Source organism: Myxine glutinosa, chromosome 2, assembly GCF_964187855.1.
Source record: "Myxine glutinosa chromosome 2, kmMyxGlut1.1, whole genome shotgun sequence".
NCBI classification, from domain to species: Eukaryota; Metazoa; Chordata; class Myxini; order Myxiniformes; family Myxinidae; genus Myxine; species Myxine glutinosa.
Genome location: NC_136262.1, coordinates 27,812,166 through 27,829,917, shown reverse-complemented (window position 1 = coordinate 27,829,917; position 17,752 = coordinate 27,812,166). Strand labels below are relative to the sequence as shown.

Here is a 17,752-nt window from a genome sequence, read left to right as displayed (position 1 = left end):
CAAATCCACTTTTTTGAAATACCAACTTCTGTCCTGGAAGTCCTTGGTGTCCTTGTGTTTTATACTTCTCCCACCCCCCCCCCCCCCCCGCCCCACCTCCATTCCCACGCGTCCTCCCCCCAAGCCCTCTCCCTCCCACACATCTCCCTGCTCTCAAATGTTGTGTTTATGTGCTTCCCCTTCTCTCCCCATCTTGTCTTCCGCTCCCTCTTTTTATATATTTTGTTTGTCTGGTTGATTTGTTTGTGAAATAAATGTTAGCTCTTTCACGAGCCTCGATTCAGTATAAAAAAAAACACAAAAAAAAATAAAAATTTAAGATTCTGCAAGGTTCTTCTGGTCTGTTATTCTGTCTGTTTGTCTGTTTGTCTGTATGTATGTCAATCGCCTACAGGTTACATTTTTATGCCTCTGTTGACGAAGTCCTCTGAGGCATTATGTTTTGAGGTTATCCGTCCGGCTGTCTGTCCGTCCGTCCGTCCATGATAGGTTTTCGTTCCCGCGACAACTTCAGAATGGCTGAAGGGATTTAGTCAAACTTGGTGCAGGTATGTATAATGAGGTAAAGATGAACTGATTAGATTTTGAGATCACGAGGTCAAATGCCAAAGGTCAGAGATCATGTTAGGTAAAAAAAAAATACTGTTACCACGGTAACTTGTGAACCAGTGATGGGATTCTGACCAAATTTGGTACACTTATGTAGAATAATGTAAAGATGAAGTGATTCGATTTTGGGGTCAAGAGGTCAAAGCTCAAAGTCTGTAATAGGTTTATAACTTGAGAACGGCTGAACTGATCTCATTTAAACTTGATACAGGTATGTATAATGATGTCAAGATTAAATGATTAGAATTTGAGGGCAAAGGTCAAAGGTCAGAGGTCATGTCAGGTAAAAATGTGATAACTTGTGAACAGCTGAAGGGATTTAAAGCAAACTTTTTACAAGTATGATAATTATGTAATAATGTGGGCGGAGGCGTATCGGTCAACGTCGTGACATCGAAGAGTGTCGTTCTAGTTACTCTGATAGTCACGAAACATAACCACCTGATAGAGGTAGTCACATGCAAGAAGCCTATTGTGTTGATGTCAATAGGTCATAAGGTCAAGGTCACATAAATCGTCAATTTTAATCCAATTAATTTGATATATATTGTGAGAAACCACCGGTGAAACCACCTGTTCTCACCCAGATTTGGTGCCCCGCCCACCGCGTGACGTGGCCTCCTTGGAGCCTCACGCGATCGGGAGGCGAGCCTCACGCGATTGGTGGAGGGTCAGAGAGCGCGGTCGCCATCTTATGCAACGGACGCGACTGGAAGGCTCCGAGTGGGAAATAGATAAAGGGATTTCCCTTAATCTTCACGACAGCCGCGTTGGGCTGATCGTTTACCGTTCTGTATTTTACGAGTGAGTAACTCCGGAAGAGAACGAGTGATTCCCGGATCTCGTGGATTGGAACCGTGAGTCAGATATTGCCTGCGTCGTGTTGGAGCTGCTGGCCGACCGTTCCTTCAGGCCTTGTGCGGTGTATTCCACTCTGTTACCCTCCGAGTCCCGGAGATCGTCGATTGGAACCGCGAGTGATCTTGCCTGCGTCCTGTTTGGAGCTTCTGGGGCCGACAGTTCCTGCAGGCTTTGTGCAGTGTATTCCATTCTGTTACCATTTATGGTTTTTGTGATCGAGCCAATAAAGCATCGTGCCTTACCCCTAGAAGGCCGATTAAAACACAATTGTGTTTATTGAGTTCTCTCTGTCCACTCCGTGGACTACTTGAAGCCCGGACATTAACGTCCGTATTCCGTGCTGGGAACCATTTCACAGCCGGGATCGCGACAAATGGGTTGCTCGTCCTAGGATCATTCAAGTAAGAGACATTCGAATTGAGACGGGAATTCTGCATCTGCATCTTCTTTGCATCTGCTCACCAGCGGACGCCGTCTTGGAGGAGCCTTCTCGCCAGCGGGCGCTGTCTTGGAGGAGCCTTCTCGCCGTGGGACGCTGTCTTGGGTGGTGCTTCACTGCCGAATAAGTGAATAGCTTCGGATCCCTCCAAACAACCGACAAAAAAAAAAAAAAAAAACGTGAGTATTTGTACGTGGTATTTTTCTCATTGGCAATTTGATGTGCGGTGGTGATATTGTGTAGTTCGTGTCGTATTTCCCCAACAGAGCGTTGTGTTTGAGCGTTGTGTTTTGTGCCTTGTCTTATGATAACTCGTAGCCAAGCTATGTCGACCAGAGAAGTGAGAGTTCAACCTGATCATGTTGACAGTCGCGTGGGTGGCGATGCGAGCGACGCAATCAGCCTTGACCCAGTCACTAAACCCGATATGTTAGGAAGCGATTCCATCATGACTAAATGCATGCGTTCGCCCTTCTGGACCGGGCTGACTCTGGTTCAACAACTTGACATGTATAACAGGGAGAATGACAGGGCAGAGGCAGAGCGTGCGGCAGCAGAGAGAGAGCGTGAGAGAGAGAGAGAGAGCGTGCGGCAGCAGCAGAGGCAGAGCGTGCTGCGGCAGCAGAGAGAGAGCATGCGGCAGCAGAGAGAGAGCGTGAGAGAGAGAGAGAGCGTGCGGCAGCAGCAGAGGCAGCAGCAGAAGCTGAACACGTCAGAGAGCATGAGTTGCGAATGTTGACTGAACGACCGCGGGCAGAGGGGTCTGCTGCAAGAGTCCCGGAAACTGTTCATGTTCGTTTGCCGGACTGGACGGGAGACACGAAGCCAGAAGCGTATCTGGAGATGGCGGAGAAGTTGTTGGCTGCCGGTGGCATTGATGAGAGCTTGTGGGTCGGCCATCTTGTGAGCCATCTATCTGAGAAGGCGAGGGAGGTATATGCGAGGATGGCAACCGAGGACGCAAACAAATACAGGGCATTGAAGGCCGAGATTTTGAACGCCTATGCGGTGTCCGCATGTATTTATAGGAGAAATTTTTTCAGCTGGACTCGTGAGTCCAGTCAAACCTATGAGGAACATTCGCGGGCCTTGTTGGAACAGCTGCAGAGATGGTTCAAGGGGAGCAAGGTTGAGTTACCTCAAGCGGTTGCGGAACTCCTGGTGCGTTACCGTATCGATCAACAGCTTCCGCCTGACTTAGCATTGTTTCTTGTCGACAAAGACACTGTTTCCTTGGCAGACTGCGTCAACCTTATTGATAAACATGTTTTGGCGTGCAAAATGCTGCAAGTCACGCAGTCGCGTCGTAAGACGGAGGAGTCTGCGATCAAGACCGCCCCCCGTCTGCCCGGCGGCTGGATCAAGGGGAGGGGTTCTCCGATGCCCTCCACTGGTGGCGGTCGCGAGCCGCAGACCAGGGCAGGGCCCTGGTGCGATTTCTGCAAACGCGTGGGGCACGGTGAAAACCGCTGCTTCTCTAATCCCGCTAGTCCGGCCTACCGAGGCAACCCTCCTGTTAAGTCGGAGGGAGATCAGTGGAGCTCATCCGCCGGGCCCTCGCACACGACGGTGGCATCGGTGACCGAGGTCACTGCCACCGAGGCTAATTCCATTCATCCACTGTACCAGGATTATTCAGGGACAGCCTTAGTGGGTGGCCCTGATTCGATGCTGAAGTTTGAGGCCCAATACCTTCGGGATACTGGGGCGACACGGTGTGTTCTCCGGGCGGGGGTAGTTCCGGCCTCTCAGATGCGTTATACCGGCGAGTATACCCTCCTTCGGGGCATTGACCGGGTTCTTGGCCGGTATCCCCTTGCCCTCCTCGAGGTCCGGAGTGACATTTTTAAGGGTCCAGTGACCTGTGTGGTGGTACCCTACTACCCGATACCCGGGGTCTCCTTGCTGATTGGCAATGATGCCATGGCCAGGGAGGAGTCATTGACTCTGACCTGTGGGGGGGTCACTAGATCCCAGAGTAAACAGGCGGAGAGAGTGGCGGAGTCAGACATATCTTCACTCTGGCCCGAGGAGCCTAGCGCCTCGACTCCAGTTCCCGACGGTGACGTTGCGTCAGCTGAAGTCCACCCGAGCCTCCCGTCAAGCCACCCTCAGGTGCCGTGCTCCTCAGGGACCGCTCCCGCCATGTCGCGATTCAGCAGGAACGCTAATGCTAAGGTATATGTGGGAAACCTGGGCAATGGAGCAGCGAAAGCCGAGCTAGGGAGGGTCTTCGAACATTACGGACCACTCCGCAACGTATGGGTTGCTCGAAACCCACCTGGATTTGCAGTTGTTGAGTTTGAAGAGCCACGAGATGCTGAAGATTCGGTCAGAGCCCTTGATGGAAGGTTAATTTGCGGATAGCGTGTGTGCGTCGAGATGTCGAATGGCATGTCGCGGCGGCCTCGTTTCAGACGCCCTTTGGTCCGCAGGCCTTTCGACCCGAACGATCGATGTTACCAGTGCGGTGAAAGGGGTCATTACGCATATGACTGTTGTTCTCGACACCGGAGGAGTACCCGCCGCTCTAGGTCTCGGCCCGTTTCCTTCCTGTCAACGCTTCCCCCAACTTGAGTTTGGCCCCCTTGCCTCTCTATTGTGCTTTGTGTGAAGTGTAACTCTTGTAGGGTAGATATTAATGTGGTGTATGGTGTTAAAATTTGTGTGTGAAAAAAAAAAACCAAACTGGTTCATTGTTAACCTGTTAATGCCTGTTAATTGCCTGTGCGTTAATAATTGCGTTATTGTTGCGCTATTGCGTTGCGTTGTATTGTTGCGTTGTTGCGTTATTGTTGTTAATAAGTGTTAATAATTGTTAATTGCGTTAATTGCCTGTTAGCGATTACCGCCATCATCTTGCCATGTGATTTGCACCTACTACAAATACTGGTTTTAAAAACGCCGTCTATTCGACGGGGTTTTTACTTAGGGGGGGAGGACTGTGAGAAACCACCGGTGAAACCACCTGTTCTCACCCAGATTTGGTGCCCCGCCCACCGCGTGACGTGGCCTCCTTGGAGCCTCACGCGATCGGGAGGCGAGCCTCACGCGATTGGTGGAGGGTCAGAGAGCGCGGTCGCCATCTTATGCAACGGACGCGACTGGAAGGCTCCGAGTGGGAAATAGATAAAGGGATTTCCCTTAATCTTCACGACAGCCGCGTTGGGCTGATCGTTTACCGTTCTGTATTTTACGAGTGAGTAACTCCGGAAGAGAACGAGTGATTCCCGGATCTCGTGGATTGGAACCGTGAGTCAGATATTGCCTGCGTCGTGTTGGAGCTGCTGGCCGACCGTTCCTGCAGGCCTTGTGCGGTGTATTCCACTCTGTTACCCTCCGAGTCCCGGAGATCGTCGATTGGAACCGCGAGTGATCTTGCCTGCGTCCTGTTTGGAGCTTCTGGGGCCGACAGTTCCTGCAGGCTTTGTGCAGTGTATTCCATTCTGTTACCATTTATGGTTTTTGTGATCGAGCCAATAAAGCATCGTGCCTTACCCCTAGAAGGCCGATTAAAACACAATTGTGTTTATTGAGTTCTCTCTGTCCACTCCGTGGACTACTTGAAGCCCGGACATTAACGTCCGTATTCCGTGCTGGGAACCATTTCACAGCCGGGATCGCGACAATATATATATGTATATTTTTTTTTTCTGAAATTTGTGGAACTTGTTTTTCACTTGGAAGTTGTGTTTTACGATGTGTAAATATAGGTGACGATGTGTAAATAAAGGTGGGAAAACTGACTTAATGCAACTTAATTCCAGGCTATAAGGCAACAAAAGGTGAAAAATTTGAAAGGGGGTGTAGAATTTCTATAGGCACTGTATACACATGCATATACATATAAATATATAGATATATATATATAATTATATATATATACATATATATATACATATATATAAATATATATGTATATATATATAGGAAACTGCAAAACTGGAGCGGGCTCAGGGTTCAGATGAGAGTACAGGACAACTGTTGATAAACAGCTTGTAATATCAACTGCATGAATCCATTTTTAGAAGGAAACAAAACCTTTTAAACATCGACAAGAATATATAATGGGAATTTTCTGTAAAAAAAAGTTTACTTCAAAGTAGACTGTTAGTAAAATGTCTAACAGGATGACGCAGAGGTATGATCACTTCACCCACTTGCCTTTAAGCTGTCTTGTCTGGGTTCAATTCCTGACCCAACTATAAACTGTGGGGCGGTGCTTCACATGGAGGGTGTTACATCACATTGTGCCATCCCTTGGGTGGACGTTAAGCCAAGTCTGCTAACATTCTGCAAGCATTATCTGTCTGCATCTACGAGCATTAACTGAAACAGGGTAAAGATCCCAGGCTGTCCTTCAGGAAGAATAGGTGAGCTAGTGAGCTAATGCCAGCAGCCTGAGCAAATTACACAATCCTGCTCTGCCTATCATCTGGGAGGGCAATGTTGAACCAGCCATGCTTGCTGTGGGGTCGCTTTGGCAGCTCTCAACTGAACCTGCAGAGATATAGAGAGATGAAGAGAGCAGGATAAAACTATCGTCCTAATGATGTCCATAATGCCACAACATGCATTTTGTTCTCACAATGCCAGATAAATCCCAGCTTTGGATTACTACACCCCCAATTCATGTACTGTAATTGAATTATAGAATCAAGTTATTCACACCTCCCACATTGCCATTTGCCAAATTAGTCTAACCATGTACTTATCCCAACGATCTTGCACAAGCTTAAGAATGCTAAGATTTGTTATTGTTATATATATATACAACAACAACAACATGCATTTTAAGGCCATTTTCCCTGCTAGAGCGGGGGTTAGCCTTGCGGTCCCCATGACGATGTTCTCCATTTTGCCCTATTTTCTGCATCTCTCCTTGTTAACCCCCTTGCCCGCATTTCTTGTTCCACCATCTTCAGCCAAGTCTTTCTCGGTCTTCGCCGTCCTCTACTTCCTTCTACATTCATTTCCATCACTCTTCTCAACCAGTCACTTTCATCCTTCCTCAACACATGACCAAACCATCTCGACCTGTTCCTCTTCACAGCATCGATCACAGGCTCTATTCCCATCATCTTTCGCAATTCATCATTTGTCTTCCTCTCTCTCAACGATACTCCGCACATCCACCGAACCATTCGCATTTCCACCCTTTCCAGCTTTCGTTGCTGCTCTACGTTCATTTCCCATGTCTCGCTCCCATAAATCATAACACTTCTCACACATGCAGCATACACCTTTCCCTTCAGCTTCAACGACACTCCCCTCCTCATCAGCACACCACTCAGTTCCCGAAACTTCTTCCACGCACATCTCACTGCAGCAACCGTTGCCGAGTCTGATCCATCTTCTCCATTCAGCATGTCTCCGAGGTAGCAAAATGTTTTCACACCTTCCAGCTTCACGCCGTCTCCAAGATCCAACTCAACATTTCCTCCATCTGCAGCTCCCTCTGTGCACACCTTACATTTGAATGTAGCTGCCACACTGGTTAATGACCCTCTCAGACCACTACATTTTTGATGAACCCACTCAGCGCACATTGTACATTGAATGGAGCTCACTCCGACACCCTTCCTGCACACAGCACATGGCCACTTCCCAGTTCTTTCCACCTCACCAAATGCTTTACCACTTGCCATCACCTTCGTCTTTCCGATATTCACCTTCAGACCTTTTGTCTCCATACATTCCTTCCACTTGTTCATCTTTTCCTTCAGTCCATCCATACTTTCTGCAATCAACACCAGATCATCTGCATACAACAACTCCCATGGTAAACTCTCCTTTACGTTCTGAACCAGCACCTCCATCACAGCTACAAATAGTAGTGGACTTAGTACCGACCCCTGATGCACTCCCACCTTCACCTCAAACTCACCACTATTCCCGTCCTTTGTCCTTACAGCTGTGCGTGCTCTTTTGTACATTGCCATCACTACTCTGATCAACCATTCCTCCACTTCTAACTTCCTCAATGCCCATGCCAATACTTCACGTGGAACCCTATCGAATGCTTTCTCCAGATCAACAAACCCAAGAAACAACTTCTTCCTCTTCTCCATGTACTTATCCTGCAACTCCCTCACAATAAAGAGCGCGTCTGTCGTCCCTCTTCCTGGCATAAATCCAAACTGCATTTCGTCGATCTTCACCTTCTTCCTTATCCTCCTCTCCAACACCCTTTCCAATACCTTCATTCCATGCTCCAATAACTTTATCGCTCGGTACGAGCCACACTCCAGAGGGTCACCTTTCCCCTTGTAGAGAGGGACGAGGGTACTCGGTTCCCAATCCACTGGAATGCGGCCTTCTTTCACCGCCAGATTACAGATCTCTGTCATTCTCTTCACACCCCAACTTCCTGCTGCCTTCAACATATCTCCCACAACTCCCGTCGGCCCTCCCGCTTTTCCACTCTTCATTGCTTTTATCGCTTCCGCAACTTCCTTCTCAGTTATCTTCTCTGCGGGTCCTAAAACTGGGATACTCTCGATGTTGCCATCCCATTCATTCTCTGTATTCAACAGCATTTCCATATATCTTTTCCATCTTCCTTTAATTCCATCTGGGTCCACAACGATTTGTCCCACTTCATCCTTCAAGCAACTCACCCCCAACACATCACACCTCTCTTTCGCTATCTGCTTTGCAATCCTGAATACCGCTCTCTGACCCTCTTCCGAATCCAAGCGTTCTCCGAACATTTTCCTACATGCCTCCTGCACCTTTGCTGCCTCTTTCTTTGCAGCCATCTTGGCTGCCTTATAACTTGCATGCTCTGCTTTTTCTGCTCACGTACTCTTTGCCTTCTGCCACTCCTTGAACTTCTTCCTCTTCTCGTCAAGCCTCTTTCCAACTTCATCATCCCACCACCATGTTTCCGAGTGCCTCGGTGGTCCTTTTGTCCATCCACATACCTCACCAACGGCTCCCAACAGCCGACCTTTCATTGACATCCAACCACTTTCAAGCTCAACCACATCTTCCTGATCTACCCTTCTCAGCCTCTCTTTTAATGCCTCCCTTACTGTCACCTCTTTCAACATCCACACCTTCATTCTCGGTTGGTACTTCTCCCACCGAGCTCTCCTCGCACCTTTCACCCCCATGTCGCAGATAACCAAGTGGTGCTGTGAAACAGCCTCCTCCCCCGGGATCACCTTTGTGTCCCGAAGGTGCCACCAATCTCGGTGCAAGGTGCAACCCTTCTCCCGGCACTCTGCCTCCAGCTCACTGTACTTTCCTCTCTTCCTCTTGTGCACCTCCTCCATGTTCTCTTCCCAAGGTACAGAGAATTCCCCTGCGATGGCCTGTCTTGTTGCACTTGACCAGATGACAATGTCAGGCTGCAACCTGTACCTATATATCTATATATATATATATATATATATATATATATATATATATATATATATATATATATATATATATATATATATATATACTGTATATATACTGTATATACATATATATATATATATATATATATATATATATACATATATATATATATATATATATATATATATATATATATATACGTGTATATATATATATATATATATATATATATATATATATATATATATATATATATTGTTATGGTTTTTAGAACCGTCACTTTGTAAATTTTAGTAAATGTTCCCTTATAAATAATCCCCTGTAAATATCCCCATTATTTGGCTTTATTCAAGATCGCACCCTAGTTGGCACCATAGGACCTCTCTGTAGTTATCTCATTATTATGTGTTTTAGTTAAGGATCTGTTCCCAATAGTTGAATCTGTGTTGCATTAATCAAATAAGATAGGCCCCTTCAATTATCCCCAATCATATCCCGCTCTTCAAAGTGCAGTCGCGATAGGGCAGTGTTCGCTGCCCCTTGTCTTGGTTTGTTTGATGGCCCCAAGCCGCCATTGAAGATGCGGTCTCAGGCCGAGGAAAAAGGGGGTGGGACACAAGAACAAGGTGTGGCACGTCAACTCACCATCAGAGGTGGAGCCAGCGAGCCCTCGCCGGCCAACCAGGGCAGAGGTGAGCCGACCGGTAGGCGTGTCCTAGGAGCCGGCGGCTGGATACAAGAATGCACAATAAAAGCGGCTGTGAGGGACTGCTTCATTAGAGAGAGATGAGTGCGTCAGCAGATGAGTGTGAAGGTCCGAAGTGCAACGTACCAGAGGAGAACACGCTGAATCGTAAGGCAGGAGAGTGGGTCCGTTGACAACGACAATATCGCCATATATTCACATTGTCCGACCGCGTGAAACCATACGTGCAGCTGCCTCCGGGTTTCACCTCAAGCCCGGAGCGTGGACCGGAGCGTGGACTGGAGCGGAACTCGACGCTGTGCATCTGCCCGGACCTTCCTGCCCTGCCATCGGCTTGGACCTTCTCCCCCTTCCAGCCATTTTTTCCTGCCAGTCCCTATTCGTGTGAGTCTGTTTGTTCTGTTTGAGGCGTATGATAATATAAGACTGTTTTAAGGCTGCCCTGTGTACCTGCTTCTTCCTCTCCTTGTAAATGCCCTTCTTTCGTTTCCTCTTCATTTCGTGTACATAATTAATAAATATCTGTTCTTCCTTTACTTTGGTTTCTTCTTCCCCCGATCGCTTTAGTCCCTTCCCAATTGAGTACCTGTGGCATGATTAGAACCGCTCAGAATCGGGTTAGTCTATTTGCTAACGGCTCGGAAGGTGGGTTGCTAAACCACTCGGCAATTACCATCACATCCGCGGTTCGAGCAGAGGTATCGTCCTGCTTTGCGGAGAGGTTGGCGAAGGTATCTGGGACGCCATTGACCAGTCACCCTGGTCAACCTCAACCCCGCCAAGGAGCGCGATATCTTCTAGGACTTGGACGGCCAGCTTAAAAGACGAGGGGATTAAACCCCCCTCGGTAAGGGGAGTGCCGAAACCGAGATCCGTAACTATATATTATATATATATATATATATATATATATATATATATATATATAAATATATATATATATATATATATATATATATATATATATATATATATATATATATATATATATATATATATATATATATAATATCCTCTGCTCCAATGGCTTGATCTCTGATCATCAATTTGGTTTCAGACCTGGTCACTCCACTCTGGACATGCTGCTTCTGCTTTCTCAACAATGGATGTGGAGGTCCTCAATGCCAAACAGGAAATTAGAGCTGTCTCCCTTGACATATCACGTGCCTTCGATACAGTCTGACACCCCGCTCTGCTCACCAAACTCTCCTCCTTTGGTATCCATGGAAATCTCCACGCATGGCTGGCGGACTTCCTCTCTAGTCGTAGTCAACGTGTGGCCCTGAATGGGTTTCTCTCATCTCCTCTTCCTGTTCAGGCTGGAGTTCCCCAAGGCAGTGTTCTTGGCCCTGTGCTTTTTCTGGTCTTCATCAATGATCTCTCTGACTCTCTTGAAAATCCTCTCTATCTCATTGCTGATGACTCTACTCTCTGTCGCTCCATTACTCATCCCTCAGATCGGCAGTCTGCATCCTCCTCACTCTCTGCAGACTTTGACAAAATCACAGACTGGGCAAACAAGTGGAACATGTCTTTCAATCCTGACAAATGTCACACTCTTACGATGTCTCTCCGAAAAGACCGACTGGACAACCCTCCCATCCACTTTCTGAATAATCCTCTCCAAGAAGTTCTGTCACTCAAGCTTTTGGGTCTCACTATCTGCCATGATATTTCCTGGGAAAACCACATTTCAAATCTGGCCTCCAACGCCAGTCGCCGACTGGGCATCCTCTGTCGTGCAAAGTCCTTCCTTGGCACACCTGAGCTCCTCACCACATACAAGGCTTTCATCCACAGCTCAATGGAATACTGCTCTCCCCTCTGGACTGGTGCTCCTGCCTCACACCTAGCTCGTCTTCACGCTGTTGAAACCAAAGCGTTCAGAATCATTGGAATCTCCCGTGATGAAGCTAACTCCAAGGGCCTTTCACTCACTCACCGCAGGCAGGTTGGTGGTCTTTCCGTCTTCTACCGACTCCTCTCTGGCCTTGCCCCCCCCCCCCCCAGCTCTCTCTGGGCTCTGTCCCCCAAATATTCCTACAGGTCGCACAAGATCTGCCTGCAACCCTCTTATGGTTAAACTGCCAAAATCAAGACTCTCTGCTCACCTTCACTCCTTCATTCCTCTTTTCTCCCGCCTCTGGAACAAACTCCCTCACTCTCTTCAATCCCACTCCACCCTCCAGGTCTTTAAAACAGCTGTTCACCACCATCTCTTATCTTCCCCCTTCCAAAACCTTGATCTTTTCTACCCCCGCTAATTTCACCCCAAATCCACTTTTTTGAAATACCAACTTCTGTCCTGGAAGTCCTTGGTGTCCTTGTGTTTTATACTTCTCCCACCCCCCCCCCCCCCGCCCCCACCTCCATTCCCACGCATCCTCCCCCCAAGCCCTCTCCCTCCCACACATGTCCCTGCTCTCAAATGTTGTGTTTGTGTGCTTCCCCTTCTCTCCCCATCTTGTCTTCCGCTCCCTCTTTTTATATATTTTGTTTATCTGTTTGATTTGTTTGTGAAATAAATGTTAGCTCTTTCATGAGCCTCGATTCTGTATAAAAAAAAAAATATATATATATATATATTGTTACGGACCGCGGATAAGATGTTGTGTTTGCCGAGCGGATGGCCCCGCGGCCGTACAGTTACCCCGACTAACCCGATTCCCGAACGTTGGCCGGATCGCGCCACAGATATTCAATAGGGAAAAGACTAAGGCGACACGGATGTGAAGAAGAAGCAGACAAAAAGGTTGGAAATACGAATATAATTTATTTACTATTTACAGGCTCAAAAGTAACCAAGGAGAAGGAAGGATAATAAAATAAAATAGACAGAGGGACGGACCAGAAGGACACAGTGAAAATCGCTAGCTTATCCTATGCAGTCTTAATTAACCCAGGGACAGAACAAACAAGGACAGACTCACACGGGGAATGATGATAGGACTGGCGGGAGATGGATGGCTGGAGGGAGAGGAAGGTCCAAGGGTACTACAGCACGATCGGCGGTGCCGTTTCCTTAAAACTGCCGTCAAGGCCCCAATTTCCTGTCATTGCTGCTGTGGCTGCGGCTGCTCTGGGGACGTCGCGTGCTTTGCCAGGACTCGTCTGGTCCAACCACACAACTGAACAACGTGCTTGCTTCTTGCCCAACTCTCTTGCTTGGTCCAACTTTGGCGAGCAAGGCGACGAATAGCAGGCTTTGTGCTTCCCTGGACGATCTCTTTTGGACCAGAATCGCTGCTGGATGATCTCTTCTTTTGGACAAGAATCGCTGCTGGATGATCTCCCTTGGACAAGAATCGCTGCTGGATGATCTCCCCTCTCTCTCGTAGGACCTTGCGCGCGCGCTTTTTATAGCGCCTCCGGCGATCAAGCCGCCGGCCTTTAGGACACGCCCATCGGTGTGCTCACTTCGGCTCTGATTGGTCGGCACGGCCCTCTAGCTCCGCCCTTGATGACGATGGGCGGGCACGCCTTTCTTCCCCAACCCGAGCACATGTTCAATGGTGGTTTTGGAGGGGATGTAATTGGCAATCGAGGCTTGGCAATGATGAAAGGGGAAAGTGAAAGGAATCTACTCTATTTCACTTGGTGCAATGGAGTGTCATCTTAATGGGAGACAAGGCCTTACCCTAATACACATAATAAAGATATAACTATCAACCAGGGGGAAATCTATGATTGGCTGACGTGTATGCTTTATGGACTAATTATGGGACGCCCTTTGACCTTTACACAACACTGGAGGCAGGAGGGTCCAGAATCAAGCAATATTAATAAAACACACAATTAAAAAAATACAATCCTCATATCCACAACAATATATATATATATATATATATATATATATATATATATATATATATATATATATATATATACTGAAACGCAAAAGAAACTTACCACCTTTGAAACCTTTAAATATCAACAATAACACTGCGTGTAGTAAATGTGTGAACTTATTTGTGGACAATAGTGTCCTCACTGTCAGACAAAACGGTCACGGATGGTCACTTGAACCTTCAATGGTCACTTCATAGCACAGCTGTTGAACAGCCGTTTTGACTGTCAGTGATTAGCCAAGGGGTACGGGATGATTTTAATGAGCTGCACGTGATGTCTTGATATTGGCTTGATATTCGCATATATATATGTGAGCTTTGGTTCAGGCGATTCTAAAAAAAGATTGCCATGACAACATGAAATATACGGAGCAATTATCAACATTGTTAAAAACCCCACGTCTTAAAACTACAATATTAAAGGTAGATAAAATGATGAACATAATTATGGATTTTTTTGTTTGTTTTTTAGAAATAAGAGTTTGAATTTTTTTTATTTCCTTGTGTTTTGTGTCTGTGCAGACGAAGCCAGTCTTTCTTTACAAAAAGTTCTAAGGATTCTGTAACTGCCTTAAGGTAGTTACACAAAGACATAATTTATTGTTTTTTTGTTCAAGAGCTGCAAACAATTGCACTGTGGCCTGTATTTCTGGCTTGGGCCTAACTGTGTGAGCTCTTTGAAACCAGCACAAAGCTTAATGTGATCTAAAAATAACACCCAAGGTTGGAATCCTGCCATCGAGGCCAACAGATGTCCGTCTGGCTATACTTGTGCAGGTGCGGCTGGCTGCACAGGACCTGCTGCTTTCAGAGTTGCGCAGGATTGGGCAGGAGGGTCGCGGTCGTCTGGTCAATCAATGGAAAGATTTTCTGCCAAAGAGGAAGAACCTTGAAAACAATTGTGAGTGTCTCCCCAAAACCTCTCCACTCCATTTCTAATATCTGGCTCCAATGTCCTCGGGGGTTATGAAAAGTTATTAATAAAAGTCAACAGGTAATTGAGATAGATAGATGGTTTTTCTTTTTAACATGAGACAACAGACAAGCATCTAAGTTACCATGTCATGCACATAAAGCATCTAAGTTACTATGTCATTCACATAAAGCATCTAAGTTACTATGTCACACACATAAAGCATCTAAGTTACCATGTCACGCACATAAAGCATCGAAGTTACCATGTCACGCACATAAAGCATCTAAGTTACTATGTCACGCACATAAAGCATCTAAGTTACCATGTCACGCACATAAAGCATCGCAGTTCCTATGTCACGCACATAAAGCATCTAGGTTCCTATGTCACGCACATAAAGCATCTAAGTTCCTATGTCATGCACATAAAGCATCTAAGTTACCATGTCACGCACATAAAGCATCTAAGTTACTATGTCACGCACATAAAGCATCTAAGTTACTATGTCACACACATAAAGCATCTAAGTTACCATGTCACGCACATAAAGCATCTAAGTTACTATGTCACACACATAAAGCATCTAAGTTACCATGACACACACATAAAGCATCTAAGTTACCATGTCACGCACATAAAGCATCTAAGTTACCATGTCACGCACATAAAGCATCTAGGTTCCTATGTCACGCACATAAAGCATCTAAGTTCCTATGTCACGCACATAAAGCATCTAAGTTCCTATGTCACGCACATAAAGCATCTAAGTTACTATGTCACGCACATAAAGCATCTAAGTTACTATGTCACGCACATAAAGCATCTAAGTTACCATGTCACGCACATAAAGCATCTAAGTTACTATGTCACACACATAAAGCATCTAAGTTACCATGTCACACACATAAAGCATCTAAGTTACCATGTCACGCACATAAAGCATCTAAGTTACTATGTCACGCACATAAAGCATCTAAGTTCCTATGTCACGCACATAAAGCATCTAAGTTACCATGTCACGCACATAAAGCATCTAAGTTCCTATGTCACGCACATAAAGCATCGAAGTTACTATGTTACGCACATAAAGCATCTAAGTTACTATGTCGCGCACATAAAGCATCTAATTTACCATGTCACGCGCATAAAGCATTTAAGTTACTTTGTCACGCACATAAAGCATCTCAGTTACTATGTCACGCACATAAAGCATCTAAGTTACTATTGTTACGGTTCTCCGCCGCCCTTCTTACCCTTACCAAGGGGGGATTAAGCCCCTTGTTCTTTCTGGGCTTGGCGGAACTGAGAGACTTGAAACGCCTCTTCCGGGCAAACGCAAGGTAGGGTTTCGGGACCAAGTCTCGCTCGTACCTAAATCCCTGCGTCGCCACAGAAGCGGGGAAGCACGCCTCGCACGAGCCACGTGTGATTTGGGTACACCGAGCGAATTGAGTACCACGTGGTCCGTGCAGTTTTCTAGTAGTGGAACCCGATTCGAGCGATTCTACTCGTACCACGCTTAGTCAATGAGGAAAACATGAGAACGATCAAATGGAAGGAAGAACACAGGTTTAATTATTATTCCCACACATATGCACAATGATCGGTAGATGCAGAGACACAGAGCAGCACTTAAACAATCTTATTCTTAACCCCCAGACTCGGGCCCATCACACTCACACAGGGAATTGCAGGCAGGTTGATGTTCAGGCCAAACGCGCCGACTTGGTCGTCCAGGAACGGCCCCGTCCGGCTCTCCACGGTCCCAGCACGCCCCGCGAAGAAGGCAAGCAGGCGGTGGAAGGATCCTCGTAGCGCGTCTCCCGAACAAAAGCAGCCGATGAAGTAGGAAGGAAAGGTACGCGTCTCTCAGCGCGGCTGGTGGTTACACAGCGCGTTATCACTCGCGTAACTCTATGCACTATACGCGGCTCGGCTTCAAGTTCAACCGAGCGTCACTTTCATATGAGCACGTATCCTGGTTCATGCGTGTCTTTCTCCACTCAATGCCAACTCAGTCCTCGTACCTAAATTGCTGCTCGAAATCCACTGCTCACTGTGCGCGAGTCCTCTCTCAACTCGCGAGTCCTCCTGGGGGCTTTGTGCGACTGGTTATATCGGTACGCCTGAACCTTCTCGAACCCTCTCGAACCTTTCAACCACGCCCTGTGACGCAGTGCTGCCGCCACACCCTGTGAGCCCTGATTGGCGCCTCGCGCTTACTTTCAGCTTCTCTGCCGCCCTCATTCTGTCCCGCCCCGACCCTCCTAGCCGGCCTCGTGTTAATTCGCGCCAAAAAGCCAAAGGCAGCCCTAAGAGACGTAAGGCGATGGAGGCGGCATAGGACAATGGAAGCGATGAAAGGACCTATTCTCTTTACTCTACTCAACGCAAAACTAACACAGGAAAAGGTCTATTCTTACACATACTATGAAATAACTGAACTAACGCGAGGCTACGTGTTGTTTGTGTGACTAACTATGAGGGGGAAATTTAACCTTTATTATACAAAACTCAAAACCGCAACACTATGTCACGCACATAAAGCATCTAAGTTACTATGTCACGCACATAAAACATCTAAGTTACTATGTCACGCACATAAAGCATCTAAGTTACTATGTCACGCACATAAAACATCTAAGTTACTATGTCACGCACATAAAGCATCTAAGTTACTATATCACGCACATAAAGCATCTAAGTTATTATGTCACGCACATAAAGCATCTAAGTTACTATATCACGCACATAAAGCATCTAAGACCAATATTTAAACTGAACTCTGAGGTTATAGCAGGAATTTGGCCAGGGTGCTGGCGATAGTTCACATATTTTTCATGAATGACAGTGACATATTCTTCACCATTTAACCTCCACCAACGACCATTGCTGGTATACGAGCCCTCTAGCTTAACGTCCTTCCCATAGATCGTGCTTTGTCCTGCCTGTAGAACACCAGGACGACAGTTTGTAGCTGGGTCAATATTTGAACCCAGGCCAGACAGCTCATCGGTGATTCA

At 46.6% G+C, this 17,752-nt stretch overlaps 1 protein-coding gene across 3 annotated transcripts in view; it reads left to right on the top strand.

Annotated features, from left to right (window-relative positions):
• The window catches only part of LOC137421956 (WD repeat-containing protein 7-like), a 523,854-nt gene that overhangs the window by 208,765 nt on the left and 297,337 nt on the right, over positions 1 to 17,752 (top strand). For all 3 annotated transcript variants that reach the window (XM_068108572.2, XM_078773034.1, XM_068108574.2), the window contains one exon: positions 14,591 to 14,714. In XM_068108572.2, the coding sequence (XP_067964673.2) occupies positions 14,591 to 14,714 (124 nt within the window). The remainder of the gene's footprint in view (positions 1 to 14,590; positions 14,715 to 17,752) is intronic.